The 26,664-nt window shown below is 43.3% G+C and overlaps 2 protein-coding genes across 3 annotated transcripts in view; one reads left to right on the top strand and one right to left on the bottom strand.

The window, feature by feature from the left end:
• The first annotated feature begins 3,157 nt into the window (after nucleotides 1-3,157).
• On the top strand, nucleotides 3,158-14,442 carry LOC116505508 (solute carrier family 25 member 36-A-like). Its single transcript, XM_032212763.1, has 7 exons — nucleotides 3,158-3,612; nucleotides 10,446-10,622; nucleotides 10,717-10,794; nucleotides 11,023-11,123; nucleotides 11,338-11,404; nucleotides 12,589-12,872; nucleotides 12,972-14,442. Exons 1-7 carry the CDS (start codon nucleotides 3,521-3,523, stop codon nucleotides 13,166-13,168), a joined length of 996 nt encoding a protein of 331 aa, XP_032068654.1. The 5' UTR covers nucleotides 3,158-3,520; the 3' UTR covers nucleotides 13,169-14,442.
• Nucleotides 14,443-15,292: 850 nt separating this feature from the next.
• Nucleotides 15,293-26,664, bottom strand: part of CLSTN3 (calsyntenin 3) — a 40,696-nt gene continuing 29,324 nt past the window's right edge. For both annotated transcript variants that reach the window (XM_032212762.1, XM_032212761.1), the window contains 5 exons: nucleotides 22,990-23,160; nucleotides 19,993-20,138; nucleotides 19,754-19,889; nucleotides 16,661-16,878; nucleotides 15,293-16,579 (listed from right to left, as the gene is read on the bottom strand). In XM_032212762.1, coding sequence (XP_032068653.1) covers nucleotides 16,412-16,579; nucleotides 16,661-16,878; nucleotides 19,754-19,889; nucleotides 19,993-20,138; nucleotides 22,990-23,160 — 839 coding nt within the window. In that variant the 3' untranslated portion in view covers nucleotides 15,293-16,411. The remainder of the gene's footprint in view (nucleotides 16,580-16,660; nucleotides 16,879-19,753; nucleotides 19,890-19,992; nucleotides 20,139-22,989; nucleotides 23,161-26,664) is intronic.

Raw genomic sequence — 26,664 nt, forward strand, 5'->3', positions numbered from 1 at the left:
TGGGAGAAGTGGCCACCATATCGGTACAGTGGCTTGTTTGGCCCACCCGCCTGCCCACGTTCCATGGCTGTTTAATAACGCGACCGGCCCATTGCGCATGTGTGCACAAGCATGCAGCTCCTGCACGACCTCCACTGGCCAGATAGGTGTCGCAGGGCAATGGCATGGCCCTGTGTGCAGTGTACCGGCTGCGCCAGGGTCCAGAACGCACCACTGATATGCAGGTAGGTGCAATTCCAAAATACTAACATCACATTTTGCTTAAGCAATTTAGGTGCAAAATATTTTGCTATCACTGGTCCCTTAACTGCACACCCTCCCTACTTTTGAATGCCTGCTAGAAGGGGCTGTTTCCTTATGGTACAAATACACAACTTGGGGGTATTTTGTTGCAAGCCATCTGCATGGAGAAGACATCTGACCTAACTTATATTTCCTTCCTACTTCTTTCAATTTTGATTTTTCCGAAAGCAGAGAGGAGGAACCAAATAAGATGAGGAAAAGGACTTCTTTTGAGCAGTTGCAGAGTAACATAGAGCTTTTAACTCTGGCAAGGAGTCACCTCCAAATTCTCTGCATGATAGGAATATGGGGACCTGGTTCCCAGATCAGGTATGTAGTTTTCCATATGTGTGATACTGCTTACAAATTCAGCTTGAATCCAGAAAACAACCACTCTCACCCTCAGCCCAGTTATTTAGGCCTAAAGTTAGCCCATAAGTCTTGGGAAGGGAGGCTCAGCCTCATTAACCAGTCTCTGCAGACATTTTAAAGTTAATATTGTAAACTTTATTAAATGTGCATTTTTGTATTTTTAGATTTTTTTAGATTTTAATAGCATTTATAGGCCGCCCTTTTCCCTGAGGGGACTCAGGGCGGCTTACAATAACAAGGAAGGGGAGTGAAGACAAAACATAAAAAGAAATGTGCAATAACTGAAAAATACTAAAAACACAACATTCTCTCAGCATTCGGGAGGGGCGGAAGAGTTTATCCCCAGGCCTGACGGGCTAGCCAGATCTTGAGGGCTGTACGGAAGGCCTGGACTGTGGTCAGGGTACGAATCTCCACGGGGAGATTGTTCCATAGCGTCGGAGCAGCAACTGAGAAGGCTCTCCTCCGGGTAGTCGCCAGTCGGCACTGACTGGCGGATGGAATACGGAGGAGGCCCGCTCTATGCGATCTGATGGGACGCAGGGAGGTTATTGGCAGAAGGCGGTCTCTCAAATAGTCAGATCCACTACCATGGAGCGCTTTATGGGTGGTAAGTAAGACCTTGAATTGCACCCGGAGATCCACAGGCAGCCAGCGCAGCTCGCGGAGGATAGGTGTTATGTGGGCGAACCGAGGTGCGCCCACAATCACTCGCGCGGCCGCGTTCTGTACTAGCTGAAGTCTCCGGGTGCTCTTCAAGGGCAGCCCCATGTAGAGCACGTTGCAGTATTCCAGCTTAGAGATCACAAGGGCTCGAGTGACTGTCGTGAGAGCCTCCCGATTCAGGTAGGGCCGCAACTGGCGCACCAGGCGAACCTGGGCAAATGCCCCCCTGGTCACAGCCGATAGATGGTGATCAAAACTCAGCTGTGGATCCAGGAGGACTCCCAAGTTGCCATTGTATTAATGGTTTAATACAATGGTTTAATGGTTATCCTCTTTAACAGTTGAATAATGAATGTAATAAAATCAGCCTTTATGGTACAAACTGAAAATAAAACTGATGCAGAGATAAATAGCAATTACTACTTTGAACTGTTAACCAATTTCGTTGTATTTAAGTACAATGACAATAAAGATTATACTTATAACATCACTTCAGCCAGACAGCTCCCTATTTTGGGAAATACTTTGAAAATGCACCAGAGATGGTCTGTCTTTCATAAATAATTGAGTCAATTAAAGGTCTTCATTTAGGATTTCTAACTCTTGTTTACAAATGTTGGGAGAACATGTTCAAATTTTGCAGAGGGGACACATGCATCAAACAATAAATGTTCAATAGTAAAACTATACTATCCTTCTGAAATTCTACCTTAAACCCAATTGAAATCTTACCCTTCTCCTTGCCTCCCAACCATAAAATTGACTTTATATTAAAACTGTAATATATAAAATATAATATCAAACATTGAATTAAAAACTCCTGACTATTCCTCTCCAAAAGAAATAAAAATCCCATCCTATCCCTCAAACCATCTTCGCCGATTTTACATTAAATATATCTCCTGATTCAATGGTTCTCTCCGCCTTAAAGTCAAACAGGTAAGAGACCAGTCCTGTTAAAATCCCTTCTGTACTACCGGTATATTCCAGCTCAGCGACATAAAAAAACAGATCCCACCAGTTTGAGTTCAGCCGCCGTAAAGCAGTTTGAGCAGACGAATGTTGCAATCAAGAGGCGGAGCTGCAGTCTCTGGATAATAGCTGCCAATCACAATCACGCCCCAAAAAAACTTCAAATAGTTTCTTCAGCCGAGCCAACCGGACCGTACCATTTAACCGGGGTGGGTGGTGGGTGGTGGGTGGGAAGGATGACAGGGAGAAGGGCCACCTCAACCTACCCCCTCCTATTCTCAGCGGCAGAGTCTTGCTGTAGCAGTGGAGCCATTTTTTATGTTCGATATTCGTGCTGCTTCGTCTTGCTGGGAAATCCTTGAGATCCAACAGACAGCATACACGACAGGGCTAATGTATATTGCAGTCCAAAATATGTTGCATTTTGCTACGACACACGGAAAAAAAATGCTGCAATAGCATTTTTGGATTATTATGTGAAGAAGGTGCAACTAAGCACCGACAACTTCCACTTTATTTGCCTCGAAATAAATGGCGGGAAAAAGCAATTCTGCCCATTGGTGGCATTCCGAGCAGGCCTGAATTGCGGCCCTCCTTCTCCCAGTGGCTTCACCTCTCATTACTGTGGGACCCTGAGAGGCTGCCACAAAGAAGAGGACGGGTCAATTTATTTTCCAAAGCACCAGAGGGCAGGCCAAGAATGGATGAAAGAAGCAACCTAGAATTAAGGAGAAATTTCCTAACAGGACAGTTTAACCAGCGAAACGATTTGACTTGAGAAGTTGTGGGTGCTTCATCACTGGAAGTTTTTAAGAAGAGACATTTGTCTGAAATGGTGAAGTAGGATCTCCAGCTTGAGCAGGAGGCTGCACTAGAACCACCTCCAAGGTCCCTTCCAGTCCTATCCTGACTGAGTTTAGAAGAAGCTGCCCAAAGGAAGCGGAGCCAAGCAGTTGAAAGGTCGCCGAGAGCTTCGATTTGCGCAGAGAAGGAGGCGCCGGTCCTGCGTCAGCCGGGGCAAGGCGGGACTTGTGACACTCCCTCGGCCCGTCCTACTGGCCAAGGCGCGAGAAAGTCTGCGTTACCGGCAGTATCGGACGGGGACTCCCGTAGGCTGCAGTGCCCCCCCCCCCCCGCCAAAAAAAGGACCGGGGCCTTGTGAAGCGCAGAAAAAAAGCCTGCACTGGAATCCAGGCTCCACCAGCCGTGCCGAAGAGAAGTGAACGGAATGAGCCTTCGGCGGGAGCCCAGCCGGGCACATAGGCGCGAGTCAAGAGGGATGGCCCGCCGCAGCACGGCTCTGCACCTCGTGGCAGGCGGGTGAGTAAGCTTACGGGCGTCTGAGCACCACCCGTCGCGGGGCTCCGAAGCGCGCCCTCTTGGCCCAGCGGCATTTGCTGCAGCGCGGATTGCTGGGCTGGCAAGAGCAGCGTGTTGGGGCGAGGCCAAAGCACGTGTTTGCCAGTTAGGTGACCCCTCGCAGTCCCGGGCATCTCTTAATAACCATGGCGGGGGTTCTGTACACCCCTGTTAAATATTGCTAAAAATTGGCCTTTTGCTGTGTGCCGCTGTTAACCAATGACGTATAATTTTTAGTAAGGTCGAGAAAGTTGCAGGAACTTTCGCTAGAGGTCTCTTTCCTTGGACAGTGTGCAAGTAGTTGCTTTCTTATCTGCGTTGCTGCTCAGCTTTCGTTATAACCGAGTGAGGATTTGTTGCACACCAGCTGAGATGAGTGTTAAAATGAGCCGGCCGCGACTCTGAAAGACTCCCAGAAATTTCGTTCTCCCTTACTCAACTGGCAGAGTCAGGATGAATGCTACTGGTAGGAAATCTTACATAATTTTTTTTTTTTTAGCCAGAGGTATCCTTCTTCAATCTGCCCTCCTAGCCGCGTTTGGAGAAGGAGACCCGGATATATTGTTAAACACGTGGGCAGCTTTTCAAGTACCCACCTCTTCTCCACTACTATTGAAATCAAAAGATAAATTTATTTTGCCCAACTTAGAGAAGGTTTAAAACTACACCAGTGATGTGGGTGTGATTAAGGTCCAGATGCGATTGGCTATGAAGTCAGTGTACACCTCCCCTATGCCTTCCTGTGACTCTCCCGCCTTAACCTATTCTTTGCCAATGGCCTGTTCGATTAGCTTCCTGACAGCAGTCATTTGTAGTTCTGGCTGTTCTTTAGAACGGTTGTGTTTTTATTTAGAGATTTAGAAGTGCTGGGAATTGTCCTGAAGCTCAAGAAAAGCTCAACTAGAGCACATGAATGCTCCAAAATGCTAATGTCTTCCAAGGCACACAGGAACAGAAACAGAAACAAGAAAGAAGGATGGGTCTCAGGTCAATGCAGCTGCTTGGAGGAGAAAGCTTTGAATTATTTCCTTTTGTTTTGCAGCATTGCTTAGACAATAAACAATGAAAAGTAAGTTGTGAATGCTGTAAATATACTGAAAAAGTAGATGCATATTTGGAGAAATGTTAAAAATAAATATGGGGTGGTTTGTTGTTGGAGAAGCTATCTGACATGCTTAATATACACATGTGTAGAAATTGCTTCTATGCCTGAAGATTAGAAAAATGCCATTATTGTTCCCCCTTGACCAATGTTTTTCAACTTAAAACAACTTTAAGTTTGTGGAATCTATTCCCAGAATTCTGGGAGTTGAAGCTGCCACATGGCTTAGTAGAGGAATAGTAATTGCCATTTTTGGCAACATGAGTTCCCAGTATGACTGCTGGAAAGTTTGTAGCAATGAATCATGCTGTTCTAGTTTTCAAGACACTGTCCCAATCTTCTCTTCTGACCCACAATATTTCTCAGGGGTCGGTGTTTAATTTTCCCAAGGGGCCACATGAGAAACGGGGGCTGTTATGAAGGGCTGCCACCACTGATGTTCCGCTGGCCCCACCCACCAACGATATCTGCTCCCACCTCCACAGGCCAAATGTAGCCCATGGTCTGCCGAGGTCTAATATTTCTGCTGTTTGGGGGGCAAAATCCCATGAGGACTGACAAGATTTGATCTCCAAAGATAAGCTACCAAGTTTTATCAGTGAAAACCAAACATAAGCAGAGGGAACTCCTTGATAGCTTATTCATTTGAGCAGAGGAAAGAGGAGGTGTGGATAAGAAGAACCCCTAATAACAGTATTTCAGTATTTTCCAGCAAAGAATCCTCTAAATACAAATAATATTTTTCTGCTATAGAAATTACTCTGTCTAGTACCGTAGAAACTGTTACCATGGTGCCTATACTCATGCGCTACTGTTTCTATTCTCTTTCCAAATAAAAATAATATTGGCCTGCATGACTGGTTTCTTAGTCTGATCTACCTTGAAAAGCCTTGACATGCCTTACAATTGGAGTTCCTTTTACACACATATCAAACTATTTCTTGTATGCCAGTTCTGCAGCCACATTTACTTTACATTTGGGCTGCACAAATCCTGACAATAGCTAAGTGATATCGAAGAGACATAGAAAACCCATAATCTTTGCAGTCATCTAGGTTCAAAGGAAAATGATCCTTTGGAAAAATATTGGGGAAGTTGGATGGAGCTTTTCATAGCCAAACACGTCTTAATTACTGTAATGACAGCATTTCCTGTGGCTGATGACATTGGGCAGGACTTGAACTACTATCATTTTCCTTTGTGTCGTGCAATTCAGGTAGTCCTTGACTTACAACCACAAGTGGGATGGAAATTTTGTCACTAAGTGAGGTGGTTGTCAGTGAGTAACATCCGATTTTGATATTTTTTGCTGTAGTCATTAAAAGAATCCTGTGGTCATTAAGCAAAACCAGTTTCCCCCATTGACTTGGTCAGAAACAAGATGAGAAGGTTGCAAGCAGTGATTACGTGACCACAGGACCATGCAACCAGTGTAAATATATGTTGGTTACCAAGTGCCTGAAATGCTGCAATGGTCATAAGTGCAAGGATCTTTTTTGAGTACTATTGTAACTTCAAACAGTCGCTAAATAAGTTATTGCAAGTCAGCAACTACCCATAGAGCTCTACTGTGAATGCATATTAAGAGCATATTGCAGGGGGAGAATGGTTTATGCTGAAATGATTTTCTACAGGCTCTGGAGAGGGAAGCATGGCAAAGAGATTGTGTGAACGAGTCTATATCTCTACTAGTAGTTGACTATACTTTTATTGAAAAGCTTCCCAGGTATCTTGCTACTCTCTGTGCTTTGCACTGGCTGGTATCTGAAAAAAAACACTTCAGTGCTGCATAATTAATTATAATTTCTCAATATAACTTCCCATTATACTGAGGAAAAGAACAAAAAATGCTCTGAAACTGTATAGAATAATAAAGGTATTAAGGTGCTGCAGAATTCCTTCCCTGGTAGTATTTAATCCGATGCTATTGTAGATTCCATAGTAGCAGATTTCTGCACTAGATAGGGTGGGACTAGATAAACTTTAAGGTCTCTTCCAACCCTTACTTTATATGATTTCTTGATTATTTGTTGTAGTAAATTAACATACAATAGCCGCTCCTCTAGGTAGGGCTTGGCACTGAATTGTTCATATTATGCTGCTACCCTGGTCAAGATTAATTTAGGTGCCTGTGACCAATTTACATTACAGATAGTCCTCAACCTATGACCACAATTGAGCCTAAAATTTCTGTTGCTAAGTGAGACATTTGTTAAGTGAATCATTGCAGTTGCTAAATTAGTAACACAGTTGTTAAGTGAATTAGCTTCCCCGTTGACTGCTTGTCAGGTTTGCAAAAGATGGTCACATGATCCCAAGGGACTGCAATCGTCATAAAAACAAGTCAGTTGACACGTGTCTGAATTTTGATCATGTGACCATGGCAACTGTCATAAAAGTGAGAAACGATCACTACTTTCAGTGCTGTTGTAACTTTGAATGGTCACTAAATGAACTGTTGTAAGTTGAGGAGTACCTGTATTACAAATGTTTAAAAGGTTTTCCCAGGATGGTTTTTTTTCCTCTCCATTCTCCTCTTTTCACAGGATCTCAAGTTGATTTTTGTGTTATCTGGTTTAGAGCGACCTTTTGGACTTGACACAATCTGTGTCCAAACTGCGTCCTTGTGCAATATGCATTGTTGATGACCCTGGAAGTCAGTCCGCAGTTTTTTTGTCTTACGGTGCTATATTAAAAAGAAAAAAGCCTGTTGGCACAATTTCTGGTTTCCTACGTTAATTAAAACACAGATTAGGATTTTGTTCAACCAAAAATAATGGAATGGGTTACATTTTTCCCCTTTTTTCACATGTTTCTTGTTACATATATACAGATGTGCACAATACCAAATGCATGGAAATGCATGTTTTCAGATGATACATTAGAAAAAGAATATAATTTGCCATCTCATGACTGCAGGCTTTCTCATTTTATGAGGGACATGCTTTCTCTCTTGCCTTTTCCCTCCTTCAGTGAGATTTTTCCCTTTTCCCTTCTTGGAAATTACACCCTCATCTCACCTACATGCATTCTGCCCCTCCTGAAAAGGCTTTGCTTAGATTCGATATCCTTCAGTCCAATAGCCTATTTTACCTCTTTGACCACATCAGTGTTGTTACTTTTGGTTCCATGATTAGACTTGTTTCTTGCTCACTAAGGGAATGGTGAGAAAATGTGTAGCCAAGATGATATTCCATGTACTGTATATACTCGAGTATAAGCCTAGTTTTTCAGCCCACTTTTTGGGCTGAAAAAAGCCGCCTCGGCTTATACTCGAGTCAGTGAAAAATTTGCCCGAAATGGAGGAGAAAAAGGGGTGGGGCCATGCCGCTGGGTGACACTCGTGAATGGCCCAGTGCCCCTGTGAGTTTCCCCTCCCTCTGTGTCAGTTTGCCGCGCAGCGCGCACCGCACCATCCCCCCTCCTCACGTTCTAATGTAATGCAGGGCTGTCTTACGATTCCCCTTCCTCCCCCTCCTGCCGCTCTGCAACGATGTCCCACCTCCTCCTTGTTATGGCAAGCAGCCACATAGCGATGTCCCACCTCCTCTGGTACAGTGATCCAATGATAGGAATCACTGTGCCATGTGTCATAGGAGGCGGGACATCGCTCCCGCGGCTGCACGGGACATCATCATCACAGCGGGACATCAGCATCATGAGGTGAGTGAAGTATTTCATTGAATACACCGCTAGTTTACTGTTTTTCTTTGAAATAAATATTCAAAAACATTATTGGTATCTATTTTTATTTTTGAAATTTACCGGTAGCTGCTGCATTTCCCACCCTAGGCTTATACTCGAGTCAATAACTTTTCCAGTTTTTTGTGGTAAAATTAGGTGCCTCGGCTTATATTCGGGTCGGCCTATACTCGAGTATATACGGTAACTACATTCTCATACCGTTTCCTTTTCTCTCTGGAGCCAGCTTGCAGAGGCCAGCTTAATGGAGGCTGCTCCTTTAACTGCTGTTCCTTCTTCCTGACATACTGCTAGTATGGAGGCAGATGACTACAGAGGGGAAGATTATAGAGTCAGCAAGAGTACCCATACTGCCAGAGATATTAGAATTAGCAAGTTTTGTCTTAGAGTGTTAAGGAAATATCCAGCAATTATAGAAGCCCAAATTACTTGTATTTGTATTTATTAGTTGTCAGACATGTACAAGATAACAGGTATAAATATAAACATGGACATGAATGAAAGAAATGAATACAAATAAATGGGGACAGTAGGACAGGGACCATAGGTACGCTGGTGCGCTTATGCACGCCCCATTTAAGGACCTCTTAGGAGTGGGGTGAGGTCCACGGTAGACAATTAAGATTGAAGCTGTGAGGGTTAGAAGGTGTAACAACGGAGTCAGGTAGAGCATTCCAGGCGTTGACCACTCTATTGCTGAAGTCATATTTTCTGCAATATAGTTTGGAATGGTTTACTTTGAGTTTGTATCGATTGTTTGCTCATGTATTATTGAAGTTATAGTGACGTAGAAAAAGAGTTGTTCAAACAGGCACCAAAAAGTAATTTCTAAATCTTATTTTTTTATAAACACAAGCAGATGAATAAACCTATCCAATTGCCAGTCAGCAGGGCCTTTTCTTAGCAAATCACAAGATGAAGTTGAGTGTTATGATAAAGAAGCTGGACTAGAAACTGAGATTGTGAATTCTAGTTTTACTTTGGGCATGAAACACAGCTGGGTGATTTTGGGCCAGTCTCTCTCTTTAGGCCAACCTACATCACAGAGTTGTTAATTGTTATGCAAAAAATAAGAGGGAAAAGCATTCTGTATACTATATTGAATTGTACAAGATAAAGTTGGGATATAAATATTTATACATATATAGGATAGCAAAAGCTGCATTATGGCGTGAACATAATCAATTCCATAGTACATAGGGCCAAAGATTGGACAGAAAGATTATTTATTGGGCTAATACTGATTATTTACTGGGGTAAAGAACAGTTGCCAAAGTGCACAGTAGCAGAAATCCTGCGAGCTGTGGCAAGACATGCAGGCAGCAAAATAAAGCTTGTTGAGCAATTTCTAGAAGCAAAGTTCAGGAGTTTGGGGCTTCTTCCCCCCCCCTCTCCCCAACTGGCATCTGCTTGGAATCACAGAGCCAAGACGTCAGCATGTTAATCAACTGCAAATCTGGAAGCTGACGCACATTAATATGGCAGAGCAGCCCATGGAGAAAATAAATATATCGGAGAGAGATGAAAATGGCGAGGGCTACTGTGTCAGTCCTGGTGGACATAATCGCATGCATTCCTACTTTCCCAATCAGTTTTCTTTTGATTATCATTCTTGACTAAAAATGTCTGATCTCTTCTGGTCTGATCTCGTCCACGAATAAGATCCTTTAAATATAGATGCATTAATTGAGCTTGCAGTCAGAATAAAATGAGGGAATCTTGATGCTTTTTCTTACCTTCATCTCAAATTATCTTTGCTAAAAGATATTTATTGTTCTTTTGGTTAATATACCAAACAACGAATGACTAAATTTTCTACTGGACATAACAGACAATACATATATTTTTGTCCCTAAATATATGCTCAATCAAAAGTCCCAACCGATTTTGACAATTTGGGGGTGGATATAATACAGCATTACACTAAAGACTGTCTCTCACCTTTGATTGGTGAAACGTGTTGATTGTGCATGTCTTTTCTGTACTACAGATTAGGTGGAACAGCAGGAGCCATTCTGACTTGCCCATTGGAAGTAGTGAAGACCCGCCTGCAGTCCTCCACCTTGGCTCCAAGACCTGTTTGCTTAACTGCAGTACAGTTGCAAGGAGTGAATGGAACATTTGTCCGCCCAGGGCTCCCCAGGATCGGCTTTATTGAGCTACTAAGGTGAACAATGTGGGAGAACAGATCTGTGTTAACTCTCCTCTACCTTGAAAGATAGGATGGAAAGTAATGTGCTCATTTACGTCTTTCTAAACAGAGTCATTCTAGAGAAGGAAGGTGTTCGCTCCCTGTTTCGAGGTCTGGGACCTAATCTTATTGGAGTTGCTCCTTCCAGGTAAGATGGTTTGATGGAACAGGTAGTTATCTCTAATGATCCAAGCATAACTTTACAGAGCTTATCATTGTAAGTGCCTATATGTTATCAGAGAGTTCAGGTTCTTTTGACACATGGCATCAGTGGACTTTTTAAAAAAGCTCATGGCCTTTGTATTTTTTCTTGGTTTGTCATCCAAATTCAACCTTGCTTGGTTTTTAAGATGCAATTTCCTCTTTCTATTTACAGGGCCATTTATTTTGCTGCATATTCGGGAGCTAAGGAGAGACTCAACACAGTGCTTATGCCAGAGTCCAAGAAAGTTCACATGATTTCAGCAGCCTGTGCAGGTAAATTAATACCCCATGCATACAAATATGGGTTGACATTAATCATTAAATGGCTTAAGCTTAATGAATGATCGGTATATACATCAGTATACATCCGCCTTTCTCCACCTTTTTACCCGTGGGGACACTTTGAAATAATGTTCAGGTCTTAAGGAATTTTATAATCAGTGTTTTATGTTGTTCCCTTTGACCTCCCTTCATCTGCTTCCTGCAGGTATCACATCCGCCACTTTGACCAATCCTATCTGGTTAGTGAAGACTAGGATGCAATTGGAGCGCAGGTAAGGGCAGTGGGAAATGCACCTGTCTAGGATCCCATTTGAGTCACGTGCATTGCCTAGATCATTTCCAGACAACATAGAAAACTAGCTTTTAAAACAGCTAACTGCAAATGTAAAAAGGGAGATTTGTGAACTGTTAAGACTAATCAGAGTACAAATACAGGCAGTTATTGATGTACAACTACAATTGAGCCCAAAATTCCTGTTGCTAGGTGAGAAAGTTGTTAAGTGAATTTTGCCCCATTTTACAACCTTTCTTGCCACAGTGAAGTGACTCACTGCAGTGCTTAAGTTAGTAACACAGTTGTTTAATGAATCTGGCTTCCTCATTGACTTTGTGGGAAAGTCGCAAAAGGGGATCATGTGACACAGACCTGCAACTGTCATAAATATTGCATTAGTTGCCAAGTGTCCAAATTTTGATAACCTGACCATGCTGCAGCAGTGAAAAACTCAAGATCTTTTTTCAGTGCTGTTGTAACTTTGAATGGTCACTAAATGAATTGTTTTAAATTGAGGACTACTTGTAGACTATCCTGCTCTTAAGCACAACATTCAGAATCCTGGGAACTCCAGCCGTTTCTTTTATTATTTTCCTTAGAGTTACAAATAAATGCTTGAATGTCGGGGGCATTTCAGATGCTCAATATGCATAATATTTCCCATGGTTAAAATTTCAGTTCTTACAGAGTTGGCTCTCACACTCCCCCCACCCCCCTGGCATTATGTAAAATAGTAAAAACTGGTGTAGAAATTACACCAGTTTGGTATAGTAGCTAAGGTGCTGGCCTAGAAGCCAGAAGACTGTGGGTTAAAGTCCTACCATAGCCATGAAAGCCAGCTAGGTGGCTTTGGGCCACTCACTCACTCTCTCAACCCAACTCATCTCACAGGGTTGTTGTGGAGAAAATAGGAGGAGTAAGGAGTATTATGTATGTTCATAGCCTTGAGTTATTTATAAAAATAATTCAGTTGGGATAGGAATCTAAGTAAATAAAGAAAATCCTCCAAACAGGTTATTTTTTTTAATAGCTTGATTTGTCTGATTTAAACTGGTTGCAGAATGTAGGTGTTTGAATTCAAGTTTTACCTGCAGCATTAGATGCCCATTTTTAGTATTGAAAAAGCATAGCCAGAGACATTGACAATACGAAGCAAAATCTTTCTTTCCTTCCTTCCTTTAGTGGCAGAAACGAGAGGTGCACCAGTGCCCTTCAATGTGCCATGCGAGTTTACTACAGAGAAGGTCTGCGTGGCTTTTACCGCGGGGTTACTGCCTCCTATGCTGGTGTCACCGAAACAGTGATCCACTTTGTGCTTTACGAGGCTTTGAAGCAGCGACTCAGGGAACATCAGCTACTCTTGACTCCATCAGTTGTCTTATCACCCAGTGGCCAAGACTTCTGTGGGCTGATGGCAGCAGCGGCTGTCTCCAAAACATGTGCTTCGTGCATTGCCTATCCACATGGTGAGTTGCTCTGAGCTCCATGCTCTCCTTTGACTCCATCTGACTATAATGAGAGCTTTCTGTCATCCTTACACTCATTTTCTGTTTTATTTTCCATAGAGGTTGTTCGAACCCGGCTACGTGAGGAGGGATGTCGTTATCGCTCCTTTGTGCAAACTCTCCAGCTTGTGGCCAGAGAAGAAGGCCCCTTAGCTCTTTATCGTGGACTTTCAGCTCATCTTCTTCGTCAGATCCCCAATGCTGCAATCATTATGGTTACCTATGAGCTGATTATTCACTTGGCAACCAAAATGTGATGCCTTTCTATTCTTGCCAGGTGGCTTAAGCTGTTAAAGGCTTTGAAGGGTATGATGGTTGAAGGGGTAGACTTCCCCATTACAACACATAAACCCCGTAAGAAAAGCCTAAAAAGTTAGGATCCTTCTGTAATGGGTGGTTCTGAAGGCTCGATCGGTGAAAGATATGTTTGGCTGCTCTTGACCTTTATCGGACATTTAAAGGCATGGACAAAAGAGCACATACAGATCACAAACTGGGACAGGTGTGGAATTTACTATGCAGAAATTGATCGAAGAAAACATCTCTGGTGAATGTTTCTAAGGTCTCACAGGCTAGGTGATCAATAGGCCCATCATGCAGTTTAGTGCACTGAAAGTGTTATACTGTACTCCTCATAGGGCTGGAACTAATCTCGTCAACTGAGTGGGGAAATAGTTTTTAAGAAAAGGAGTACAAAGAAGACTGGACATTTTATTGGAAGGAGATTAGTAATTTGGGTCTCAAAATTGAACTCTCCATCAGTATCGGCCAGTGACAAGACTTTTACAGATACAGCAATGTTTCTGTTTTGAGCCTACCAGAATAGCAAGTTGCTTATCCTCTAGGCAGGAGTCGCCAACCCCTGGGCTGCAGCCCACTACCAGGACGTGGCCCATCCAGAACCGGGCCGTGCAAGCAGCAGGTGAGTGTGCGCACACGAAATGCCATTTTGCATGAGTGGTGGACTCTCCCTCATGCACAAAGCAACATTTGCTCCAGCGGCATGTGCGTGTGCCTGCCACTCATGCATATGGTGTTTCATGCATTCTCACCCGCTTACAGCTCAGAACCATCCCCTCCCTCACTACCAGTCTGCCAAGGTGGAAAGGTTGAGGACTGCTGCTCTAAAAGTTGGTGGGGTACCTGTGCCCTCCCGCTTCATGTTTTTCTCCTTGTTCATAGGAAACATAGTGACATTAAGGACTGTAAAATAAGTTCCTTTGAGATATTGCTGTTCATGGATTATCTTTGTGTTTATCTTCTCAGGTTTTGTTTACATTTCTTGATTTGTAGATTTTAACCTCCCTAACAGGAGGGTAAAAAAAAAAGAAATCAAGTGGGGAAGAAATATGTTGGCAGCTATTCAGAATTCTCCATGTGGGAGAGAGTTGTACAATGTCAGTGAAGAGAATATTCTGAAATCGGACTCCAGCACACCCTCCAGTTGAAAACTTGTGCTTTGATTTCTGTCTGTATGAGGTTTTTAAAAATGCAAAAAAAAGTTATGAATAAAACTGCAGTTTTGAGAGTTTTGTTCATACGCACTGTGACATATTTTAAGAAATGAAACCAGTCTTTAAGATAGATTGGATTTTTTATCCTACCACAATTTTGAACCTTTTACTATTTTATCATATTTTAATATAAAAGAAAAACGAAAGAGAGTGACCTCCCCTGCGACTATTTCAGGTGGCATCCACAAAAGGAACCTCTGGCCTAGGAATTTCCACTTGTGAAAAATTAAAAGAATCTTTGGAACTTTTGTTCCAAATGGCCCAGGTCCAGGAAAACTCACCCACAGACTCAATGGATCTGCTGCCAGCAAGGTAGGATTACCTGGGCCAGGTTCATTGGTCAAGTTAGCTTGGAGTCTCATCTTTGGGTGCCAAATTATTGGAGGAAGTGTCCATCTGGGTTCAGTTCCAAGTGGGGAGAAAAACACTGGAAACATGGATTTGGAAAAATTGTTTAGTGATGGGCAGCACCACATGGTTTGGGGTCCTGGGCAATTGAGCCCATGGGTGAGAGAGTGAGATTTATACCCTCTCTTGGGCTTTGAACTTGCTTCCTGTTCCTGTGGCATGTATTCTGATTGGTTGTCAGGCTCCCTTGGGGTCATGCAGGGGTAACTTTGTAGGCTGTCTCGAGTCCCAGGCTTGGTTGAACCTTGCTGGGGGGGGTGGGGTGCAATCTTCCCAGGTGCCATGTGGTGAGAGATGGGTAGAGGGCTAATTCTATTATGTCCTGAGGGTGAAGGTTTTTTGTTTTGTAGATAAGATGGCCCAGCCTTTTGTCTTGTATATAGGTTGGCACCAGTCTTTCTGGGGCTATTAACAAGAGCATATTTCTCCTTTTCTCATCCATGGAGGTATAATATTCTGCCTTTTTAATATTTCCTAGAATATTTCATTCTTCTAGGAGAGGGGTAGGTGCTAACTTCCTATACCTAAAAGTCTTGAGCTCTGCACATTCTACTGTTCTTGCCAAATAAATCCTGCAATTCACAGACTTTAGACAAAGGAGACCTTTGACATGATCAACGGTGAACAAAACTCTGCTGACTTCTTGTATTCCTTTGCCCTATTTTAACTAAAACCAGGTAAAAGCATTTGCAAGACAACAAAATTTATTTCTGAAGAAAGGAGCTCCAACACCCAGAGTATACATTTTTAAAATCCTTTTTTTATTTTAAAATGTGTTCCATTCCCTTTTCCATATCATATTTCCTTCACTTGCTTGAATATTATTGACAATTTTACAAAGCGACACAAGCTGCAGGGTTTTTTTTGTTTCTTTGCATCAAACAAGAATCTCAAACAACAACATTGAAAAAATATACAATATTATATATATATATAGTATTTTGGGAATTCTGATGTACCCCTTGTGTTGTCCCTGCTACTTTCTCATTTCTCTCTGCTTTGCTTACATAGCATGCCAATTCATTTCATCCTTCTCAAGTGTGGTGGCAATCCTAAACTGGGAATTGAGTCAGGGGGCCCTGCCCCACCAGTCCAAGCAAAAAACTTGTAAGTTGAGAAGAATTAGGAATTTTAGGCGAGAGAAGGGCTCTTCTTCTGAGCCCTGCTGTTTGATTGTTTTTAATGAAGATCAAAATGGATATACTTTGGGCCCAGGGAAGCACTAACCTCAAGAGGCAGAGCAGAACCAGAGCAAAATCAATGGCTAACGCAGGATAAAATATACAGTAATGCTCTTTCAGAGCTCCCAATTGTTTCAATGAGCTAAGGAACTTCCTTGAAGATTGACACACACCCCCATAGTAATTTAGAGGGAGATGATGCCAACTACGTCTTTTGCCTCATGCACCAAAACTGTCCTCGCCACTCCACTGTGCAAACAATGGAGAAAACAGGAGGAAGGGGAGGGAGTAAAATGTAAATAGAGAAAATGTGTAGAAACAGGCCATATCCCCAATTATTAAATATAAGCATGACCTTTTGGTGATGGTCCGCTTTTACCCCATCCACTATATCCCTCTAGTAGCGACGAGAGGCATCATGCTTGCCCACAATGCGCCGCTCATCAATGGCGTTGCTGGCTAGGCTATCGGGTGATTCAGAATCGCTGCTGTCTTCCTCTTCAGCTGCTTCCCTGGCTTTGGATTCATTGGCCTCTGCTACTCTCTCCTGGCAGCTCTGGTATGACTGCGGAAGAGAAAGGATACAGGGAGTGATCCAAGTTAAAACATGGCCTCTTCCCACCTGCCCATCCCTTCTTTCACTCACCTCCATGGGGTTGACAATAATGGTGAGAGCAGAGTCATCCCAGAACATCTCGTTCTCCTTGGCCCTGGCACTCCCCTGGCTTCCCGCAGACTCCCCGGCACCCTCCCGTTCACTCCCTCGCCTGTGCAAGGAATGGATGCGCAGCACACCTAGGATGACCATCAGTGCTAGGAACCCCACGCACACCACAATGATTATAGTGGCAGCACTAGGAACCACTGCAGAATAGAAAAGAGAAGAGAGAGTGGGGGAAATAATGTTTGGTGGGCACTTTTGAGGAGAGGGTCATATAAAATGCATAAGCAACTTTTTGCAGGAGGCAAAGATCTATTGAGAATGAAAATGTAAGAGAGATGGCATAAATATACAAAAAGGATCCCCAAATGGGTGGTAGGTACAAAGGCTTGGTCACTGTATTAGAGTCAGATATCTTGGAAAGCAAGGGTACGTGGAAAACATTACTCACAAAAATTGAAATAGCAGTAGAATGCTAAAAACCTTTCAAGATGGTACAGTTACCTGCACTCATAAGCAGGTGTGGAAAAGCAGTTGCTTGTGCCTGTAAAAAGTAAAAAGTAAAGGAGTCCCTGCAGATTTTACTCTTCCAGGTGACTAGCTCTTCTCCGTTTCAAGAGCCACTGAGCCAGCACTGTCTGAAGACATTTCTAAGGTCATGTGGCTAGAATGACATCACGGAGCACTATTACCTTCTCACAGAAATGGTACCTATTTATCTACTTGCATTTGCATGCTTTAGAACTGCTAGGTTGGCAAGAGGGGGGATGAGAACTCACCCCATCACATGTCTCAGGTCTCGAACCTGTGCTGCCAGCTTTCAAGGTGACAAGCCCAGCATCTTAACCACTGAGCCTTCACACTGCCTTCTGTGCCTGTTAAGCAGGTGTGGAAAAAATAGTGGGCAAGGGAGGGAATCCATTTTCCTTCTCCCCATTTTACTTAAAGAGGAACTCAGAGGAACATTTGAGGCCAAACCACCCACACCGAATCCAGTTGTCTTCATTGTTCCGAATGGTTACATTTATCTTCACCCAGGTTTACAAAAGTCAGGTTATGCTGCCTTTGAAGAGGCAGCGACATGAAGTGCTACAGTAATTCTGTAATGGAGAAAATAAAGGTAACAAATAAAAAAGTGTGGTTTAGTGGTTAAAATGCCAGGCTACAAACCAGTGAGTTCTAGACTCATCTTAGGTACGAAGCCTGCTGGCTGATCTTCAGGCTCCCTCTCAGCCTTAGGAAGGAAACCTGCAAACCATTTCCAAAAACCCTTGCCAAGAAAACTGTGTCCAGGCGTTCACAAGAAAAACTTACTCAAAGGCATAAAAGGAACCTCCCAGTCTTTCGGACATGACCAGGGTCAATCTGAGTTCCTTTCTTTGCTTAATTCTATCAGACCCAAACTGATCTCCCTGCGAGCCCAAATAACCAAAGAACATGAGCCATGAGTCCAAGGGCAACTTAGTAAATCAATTCCAATATCCCACCGTCAATCAGCCTGATGTCCTCAACACTCCCTCTCCTACTGTTTCCCAACCCTGCTGCTGTTGCTCCTGAAAGGGCTGTTTTTCCCAACAATAGAAATAACCCCAGGGACAGAGGCAAGAACCTGCCTAGCTTTCCTTAAATTGCCCAGCAAATTGGATTTCCCTTCCCCTTTTATAACAACTTTCTTGTTGTTCGGTGGTGGGGGGGGGGGTGTCCCTCTTTCTTGTAAGGAACCCATCTATCAATGTAATAAATGTGATTGTTTCTCCAGGTCATTGGGTTCTTCTATACTTCTCAACACAGTTCAGCCTCAAGGTTATCAAGGGTTATTAAACTGCTGAATAGGATAGTTTTGATCATCGTTTAAATGACTATTGTGCCATTAAAACAACAAATGCTTTTTGGCAAAGGGTCTCTTCTCTCCAATCACCAGGATCCAAAGATTAATCACAGCAATGCAGTTTTGCTCAAATATATTCCGAATGCAATTATTGGCTGTTTGTGAAATCTGGGCAAGTGGTCTTATTTTACCTCTATACGGGGCTTAATTCAGTGGTGGGATTCAAATAATTCAACAACCAGTTCTCTGCCGTAATGACTGGCTGGGTAGGCATGGCTGGGTGGCTATGTGACTGGGTGGATGTGGTCAACTCGACATCACTGCACTAAGTGTACAAGCCAGAACATTATTACCACATTAAAAGCATACATTAGGATACATGACAAAGAAGGCTCTCAGGAGAAGCAAATGCTCATATTATACAATGATCTCCCACTTAGAAATAAAAATATTTCTCATTTAATCACCAAGCTGGGGTCCTTGGTAAGGATCCCAAAGAGAAGAGGTGCCTGCTTATATGCATCTCCACACTTTGCCCAGCTAAAGGCAAAGAAAGGTGCATTCAAAGGAGCAAAGGCCATTACACCCGGGAGAAGGGAGAGCGAGAAGCCAGGGTTTCTCTGAGAAGAAGCAGCCCAACACATGCCCTATCCTGAAGCCGAGCCCATGCACCCACCAACAGTGTGCTGGCTCTCGCTCACCTGGCTGTCATGACCACATTGTAAATGACTAGATAGGCCGTTGCTAAGGCGCCAGGGCCTTTCTGTCACCGGCCTGCTGAGGCTGCAGGCTCCTGCTTATGGTCCCTAGTTGCCCCCCAGCCACGATAGGTGAGGTGCCTCCTCCCCAGGCCCCCATTCATTTCCCCCCAACAACCTAGACTAAAGCCAGCCACATGAGGAGTGGCTGGGAGGAGAGGGGCGAGGGGCAGGGCTGGGGCCAAGCCAAGCCAAGCCAATGGTGTTAGCTACTGCTTTGGCCAAACCGGTGCAAACCGGCTGAATCCCACCACTGGCTTAATTTATTCCTTGATGAATGTAAGACTCTCTTGAAGAATTCTTTCTCGACTTAGAGACCTCCTAAGGTATTCCCTCTTCTTTACTATAATTGCTTTGAATAAAATTATATGGAGGAATCCATTTGGGGTCTTCTGGGTCTTATCTGTTCAGGCCCTAAAATTGTTATCTGCTAAGTCGCTTTCTCTAGTTACCATTCCATAGTCTGTATTTTGTATATCAACTGGTACATACTAGAATTACGGTGGACATTAGCCAGACTGTGCCCAGAAAGCTCTGGAGGCAGATGGTGGCCTCGGTGCGTGAACTGCTGGCCACTCATAATGTGGTTGGGATGAGCGCCTCGATTCATATTGTGGAGGACATTCACCTGTAGAGAGAAATTAACTAAGTTCAAATTACTTTATATCCAACTGGTTCTACTTCAGTTATTCACAACTTTTGAGTGTCACAAACTCTCTTGTGAAACTTACCTCAACAGTGAACTCATTGCTGGAGTAACGGCCATTCATCTCAGTGCAAGAAAGACGAAACTTTCTTTCATAAAGGGCTGCTCCACGGTGGATACAATAGGAGATCTGGTGAAGGATTTCTTCATACACAGCTATGCTCTCCACCCCTAGATGTGGGAAAAGAACATCAAGACTCGGGTGTGAAAAAGGATGGCAAGTGGACCAGTGGTGGGATTCAAAAATTTTTACTACTGATTCTGTGGACATGGCCTGGTGGGCCTGGTGTGGCTTGCTGGGCATGGCTTGCTGGGCATGGCAGGAGAAGGTTACTGCAAAATCCCCATTCCCTTCCGATCAGCTGGGACTCGGGAGGAGGAGAATAGATGGGGGATGGGGCCAGTCAGAGGTGGTATTTACCAGTTCTCCGAATTACTCAAAATGTCTGCTACCGGTTCCCCAGAACTGGTCAGAACCTGCTGAATACCACCTCTGGACCATGTTCAAACTTGGCTGTTTTTCTTCTCTGTGTTTCATGAGATGTTATTACAGTTTACTTTATATTAAATTTATAAACTGATGGGATGGGATGGAGATGGGGAGAGGATGGAGGGAGGGAAGCAAAAGGAAGGGGAGGGAAGGAGGGAAAGAGAGAGGAAGTTTAGTTAAGACTAAACTTAATTTACAAATAAAGAAAATGCCTGGTGTGAAATACTATGAAAGACATAATGGAAAAAACAGGAAAATGGCTACTTAACCTTTACTTTGCCACTGCTTTTTCATTCCCTCCTCTGTTTATATTTCCCAGGACAGAAAAATCTAGACTGTTTACTTCACTAGAATCTAGAATCCTGCAGCAGGAAATGATCTATGCAGCCAATCTACAACTATTCTTTATCCCATCACTTAACTTTCTCACAAGCTGCACATGAGGCCACCCAAACGTGTCCTTCTAAAGCTTTTCCTCACTCAGTGCTCCATTTCTCCCCAAGACCAATTTTATTACTGTTTTGAGTTAATTGTGTGCTGTATGGGTGGGAAGGAGGCAATTTAGTGTTAGGGAAGCAACTGGAAAAACTTCCAATTAGGAAACTGAAATGAACCTGGAAGAGACATGGGATAAAGAGAGAAAATGCTCTTCAGGGATGGGTGCCAGCTCAGAAATTAATCTTGCAGACAAGCCAATAAGCAAAGCAACTGTAACTGGAGAGACAAACGCAAAGACAGAGAAAGAGAGACTGCATTGATAATAAGAAAGGTTTTTGATTTGTTGAAATTAAGGACTAGATGATTTTGTCTGCAGTACTTTAGTGTTGCTGCAAGAGCTCTCTTCAGTCCAATTGGGGTTGGAGCAAGATAGCAGCAGCAGCATCGGCATAAAGAAGTATTGGGATTTTGTGTTGTGCTAAGTTGGGAGGATGGCAGTCAGGGTTATGCGAAAGATCAGTCAAGGAATTAATGTAGAAATTGAAATGGGAAGGGTCCAAAATACATCCCTGATGACTCCTTTTTTAAACTTACTGAACCAAATAAAGTCCCTTGGGGGATACACCTCACTTTTAAGGATGAGTTGGGACATAATTTTTGAATGAAGTAGAGGAGCATCTAATGGTACTTTTTAATTTTACCCAGAGGGTATTTCTGAATATTGGTTCAAAGTCTTGCTTAAAGTTGAAAAAGGAAGACTTCTTTTTAGATGTTTGTTTTTGTACAAAGTAATAAAACATCAAAATATGATCAATTGTTCATCTCCCTTCCCTGAATCCAGCCTGCCTTTAATTATGCCTTCTGAGATTATCCAGCCTTGAGGTTTGTAGTTTAGATGCTCAGCATATAACTTGCTAAGAACACTCAATAGACTTATGGGTCTTTAGTTCCATGGGTCATTTTTATTGCCCTTTTTATAGATTGGTTCAATAATTGCCATTCCCCAGTCTCTTGGCATATATAACCAGTCTGGTCTATAAATGTGAAGAGAGATGCTCACAGGGGTGCTCACCAGCTGTGGTTCTTTTTAATTATTTCTAGTAGACCACAAACAGCAGCAGGAGTACTTCAATAATAAACTTTTCACCAATTGCTCCACAGAATGCCTAATATGGTTTGCAAAGCATAAGGCACTTAGGAAGAAGAACAATAAGAAACTGAAAATTTCCCTCTTACTTTTATAGCCCTTTGTTAGTAGAGCTTCGAGAACATTGAAGCCTCTAGCATTGGAGCACTCTGACTGTCAAGGCATAACTGTACCCCTATTTGACGTTCTCAGTCGTGTGAATTATACATGCAGTGCCAAAGGTCCTCTCTCTGCCATTGCTATACTAATGTCTGAGCAGAGCACTAACAGATAACTATCAAAACAAAATAAAGAGTAGCATTTGGGGTGGCATTTTGGAATATTACCACTTTTCCATTGCCTACCACCCTAAAATGGAATTTCTCTTAATGGCTTGTTTCCAAAACATTATCATACTTGAGCTAAGCTAAGGAGAAAATAACACTAGAAAGAGAGAGAGACAGACAGACAGAGACAGAGAGATTTTTTACAAATACCCCATCAATATAATTTATTTCCATTAACATTTATAATGTGTACAATAATGAAGTCCAATAAGATGAAATATGATACAGTATGTGACAGGATACAATATCATTATATAACATCGCTTTGTCTAGATCAGTGTTTCTGAACCTTGATAACTTTAAGATGTGTGGATTTCAATTCCCAGAATTTCCAGCCTGCATGTTCTTGGGTGGCATCCTGGCTGGCGAATTCTGAAAGTTGAAGTCCAAACATCTTAAATATGCCAAAACTGAGAAATACTGGTCTAGAGGATTAGGACAGATATGACTTTAAAATAAGGATATGCTACTATTTCTGCCAGTTTGACCATACACATGCAACAGTTGCTAGTTGACAGAACAAGAGTTTTAGTTTCTTAAGGGACTTCGAGTATTTCAGGATGTTGACACAAAGGAGATGGATAATGCCAAAAGAAAAATAACTATTCAGGTGATGCATACCTGTGACAGTGAGATAGGCTGAAGTATTCATGAGTTCCAGACCTCGCTGCTGGAGGGAGGCTCCATCCAAGACCAGATATTCTCGTTCAGGATCCAATTCTTCTCCAATTAGGGAGATCTCACAACCATCGAGGTTGTGAACAATCTCATCTGACATTCGTGTATCTGCCACTGCCAGGAAGGAAAAACATTAGGGAAGAAAATAAAAAATATGTAATTGTTATATGAGGGGGAAAAAATCCTTAACTTTATAAAAAGCTGAGATGTATACAATTTGCATGGAAATCCAAGCAAATAATATTTTGGGCAAGATAATTATTTTAAGTATCAAAATAATAGCTTTAATGAAAACACAATCAATTTTTAATTTCAAGACAATAATTACCGTATTTTTCAGAGTATAAGACGCATCGGAGTATAAGACACACCAAGGTTTTGAAGAGGCATTTTTTTAAAAAAAGTAGTTAGCTAGATAGAGGGATAGAGAGGGAGAGGGAGAGAAATACAGTAGGTAGGTAGGGAGAGAGAGAGGGTAGGTAGCAGAGGTGGGTTCCTGCCAGTTCTAACCTCTTCTATAGAAGAGGTTCCACAAATCTACAGTGCCGTTTAGATCCAGTTCCAGCTCCCTCCCCCTGCCCATCTGCACATCATCAAGATGAAGAGCGAGAGGAGGAATTCTGGGAGTTGAAGTCCACAAGTCTTAAAGCTGTCAAGTTTGAACACCCCTGGGGTTTTTTTCCTAAAGGGTTACGGGGTACAAGGGTCTTGTAACTTGACAGCTTTAACACTTGCACACTTCAATGCCAGAGTTCCTGAGCCAACATGACTGGAGGAGGAATTCTGGGAGTTGAAGTCTACAAGTCTCAAAGCTGTCAAGTTTGAACACCCCGGGATTTTTTTTTCTAAAGGGTTAGGGGTGCATGGATCTTGTAACTTGACAGGTTTAAGAGTTGCGTGCTGCAAATGCCAGAGTTTCTGAGCCAACATTTTGGTTGCTAAGCAAGAGCGTTGTTAAGTGAGTTTCACCACATTTTACAAGTTGGCCACGCCCGCCCAGTCACATGACTGCCAAGCCCCTCCCACTCAGTTACATGGCTGGCAAGCCACTCCCACCCAGTCACATGGCCGGCAAGCCACTCCCACCCGTCACATGGCTGGCAAGCCACTCCCACAAAGCAGGCCACACCTACAGAAGTTCTAAAAATGTTTGAAACCCATCACAGGTAGGTAGGTAGATAGACAGATAGAGAGGAAGAGAGAGAGAAATACAGTAGCAATAGCAATATAGCAATATAGCAATAGCAGTAGACTTATATACCGCTTCATAGGCCTTTCAGGCCTCTCTAAGCGGTTTACAGAGAGTCAGCATATTGCCCCCAACAACAATCTGGGTCCTCATTTTACCCACCTCGGAAGGATGGAAGGCTGAGTCAACCCTGAGCCGGTGAGATTTGAACCGCTGACCTGCTGATCTAGCAGTAGCCTGCAGTGCTGCATTTAACCACTGCGCCAGGTAGATAGGAAGAGAGAGAGTAAGTAGGTAGATAGATAGGTAGATAGAGGGATAGAGAGGGCGAGGGAGAGAAATACAGTAGGGAGGTAGGGAGGCAGAGAGAGGGGGAGAGAGAGAAATACAGTAGGTAGGTAGGGAGAGAGAGGGTAGGTAGGTAGATAGAGGGATAGAGGGAGAATTACAGTAATTAGGGAGGGAGGGAGAGAGATTAGGTAGGTAGGTAAATAGTGGGGGAGAGAGAGAAATACAGTAGGTAGGTAGGTAGGGAGGGAGAGTAGGTAGGTAGGTAGAGAGAGAGAGAGAAATACAGTAGGGAGGGAGGGAGAGAGGGTAGGTAGGTAGATAGAGGGATAGAGAGGGAGAGAGGGAGAAATAAAGTAGTTAGGGAGGGAGGTAGAAAGTAGGTAGGTAAGAAGGTAGAGGGATAGAGAGGGAGAGAGAAATATAGTAGGTAGGTAGGGAGAGAGAGTTTGTAGGTAGCTAGGTAGATAGAGGGAGAGAGAGAAATAAGTAGGGAGGGAAGGAGAGAGGGTAGGTAGGAAGGTAGATAGAGGGATAGAGAGGAAGAGAGAGAGAAATACAGTAGGTAGGTAGGGAGAGAGAGTAGATAGGTAGATAGGTAGGGAGAGAGAGGGATAAAGAGAGAGAGAGAAATACAGTAGGGAGGGAGGGAGAGTAGGTAGATAGGAAGCAGTCACGTGAGGCACTGACACAATGGTGGGTTTCAAATTTTTTTAGACTTGTGGACTTCAACTCCCAGAATTCCACAACCAAGCATGCTCAGTTCTGATTTAAAGCGACAGCATTTGTTTTTCTCCTTTGCGAAAGAAGTTTCCTTCTTTCTTTTTCTTTTTCTTCTCCCTTCCGCTCCTTCCTCCCTCTCTCCCTCCCTTCTCCCTCTCTCAAACACACACACACACACACAAGTTGGATTGGACTATCTCTCCTACCCCCTTCCCTCTCTCACTCACTCTCCCTCAAACACACAAACACACACACAGTTCAATTGGAGGGAGAGCATCAGCGAAGAGACCACAGGAGGAAGCAGGAAGCCAGTCAAAGAGCCATACTGGAGCACACATACTTTCCTCCAGCCCCGGAAGGATCCAGGCCAGCTTCACTGATTACAGGTTTGAGAAGACAACGTGGCTCTGCCTGCAATCAAACTACACTTGGGGAGGGAGAGCACAAGCGAGCCAGGGTCCTTCCCTCCAGCCTTTGCCCAAAGCCCCGCAACAGGAGGATGAAATTTGAATTTCTCCCCCTCCCTCCAACCCATACGTACCTTTTCCAGCTGTTTCAGAGAGGATTTCAACTCTGCTCTTGCCTCGGACCCTCTGAAGAAGCCCCGCCCAAATGAGCGCCCTCTACTATGAGGCAGGAGAACTGTGTGTCTCACCTACATCAGGAATTTTTAGGCTTTTAACCCTTGTTTAACTCTGCTCGAGTAATCATAAAACGCCTAAAGTCAGTCTAGATGAGGCACACAATTCTCCTGCCTCATAGTAGAGGGCACTTTTTTAGAGGTTTTTTTAAACAGTTAAGCAGAGTCATCCACGGTGAGGGCAGCAACTAGCTCAGCCTGACCTCAGCTCTCGCCTTTTTCCTTTTACATTTTTTTTTCATGATGGGAGTGGTGAGGCTGTGCCTCCCCTGCCTCACTTGACTGCACGTCACTGGTAGGAAGGTAGGGGGGGGGAGAGAAATACAGTGGTAGGTAGGTAGGGAGATAGAGTAGGTAGGTAGGAAGATTGAGGGAGAGAGGGAGAGAAATACAGTAGGTAGGTAGGGAGAGAGAGAGAGAGTAGGTAGGTAGGTAGATAGAGGGATAGAGAGGGAGAGAGGGAGAAATACAATAGTTAGGGAGGGAGAGAGAGTAGGTAAGTAGGAAGGTAGAGAGAGAAATACAGTAGGTAGGTGGGGGGGAGAGAGTAGGTAGGTAGATAGGTAGGTAGGTAGGTAGGTAGATAGAGGGATATATATATAGAGAGAGAGTGAGAGAAATATAGTAGGTAGGTAGGGAGAAAGAGAGAGAGAAAAGGTAGGTAGGTAGATAGGTAGGTAGAGGGATAGAGAGAGAAATACAGTATGCAAACCCAGCCCAATTTTCAACTGTACAGTGTTACACCCTTCTTAAAATGAATTAGCCTTCAAGTAGCTAT

This window comes from Thamnophis elegans, chromosome 3 (genome assembly GCF_009769535.1).
Source record: "Thamnophis elegans isolate rThaEle1 chromosome 3, rThaEle1.pri, whole genome shotgun sequence".
Taxonomy (NCBI): Eukaryota; Metazoa; Chordata; class Lepidosauria; order Squamata; family Colubridae; genus Thamnophis; species Thamnophis elegans.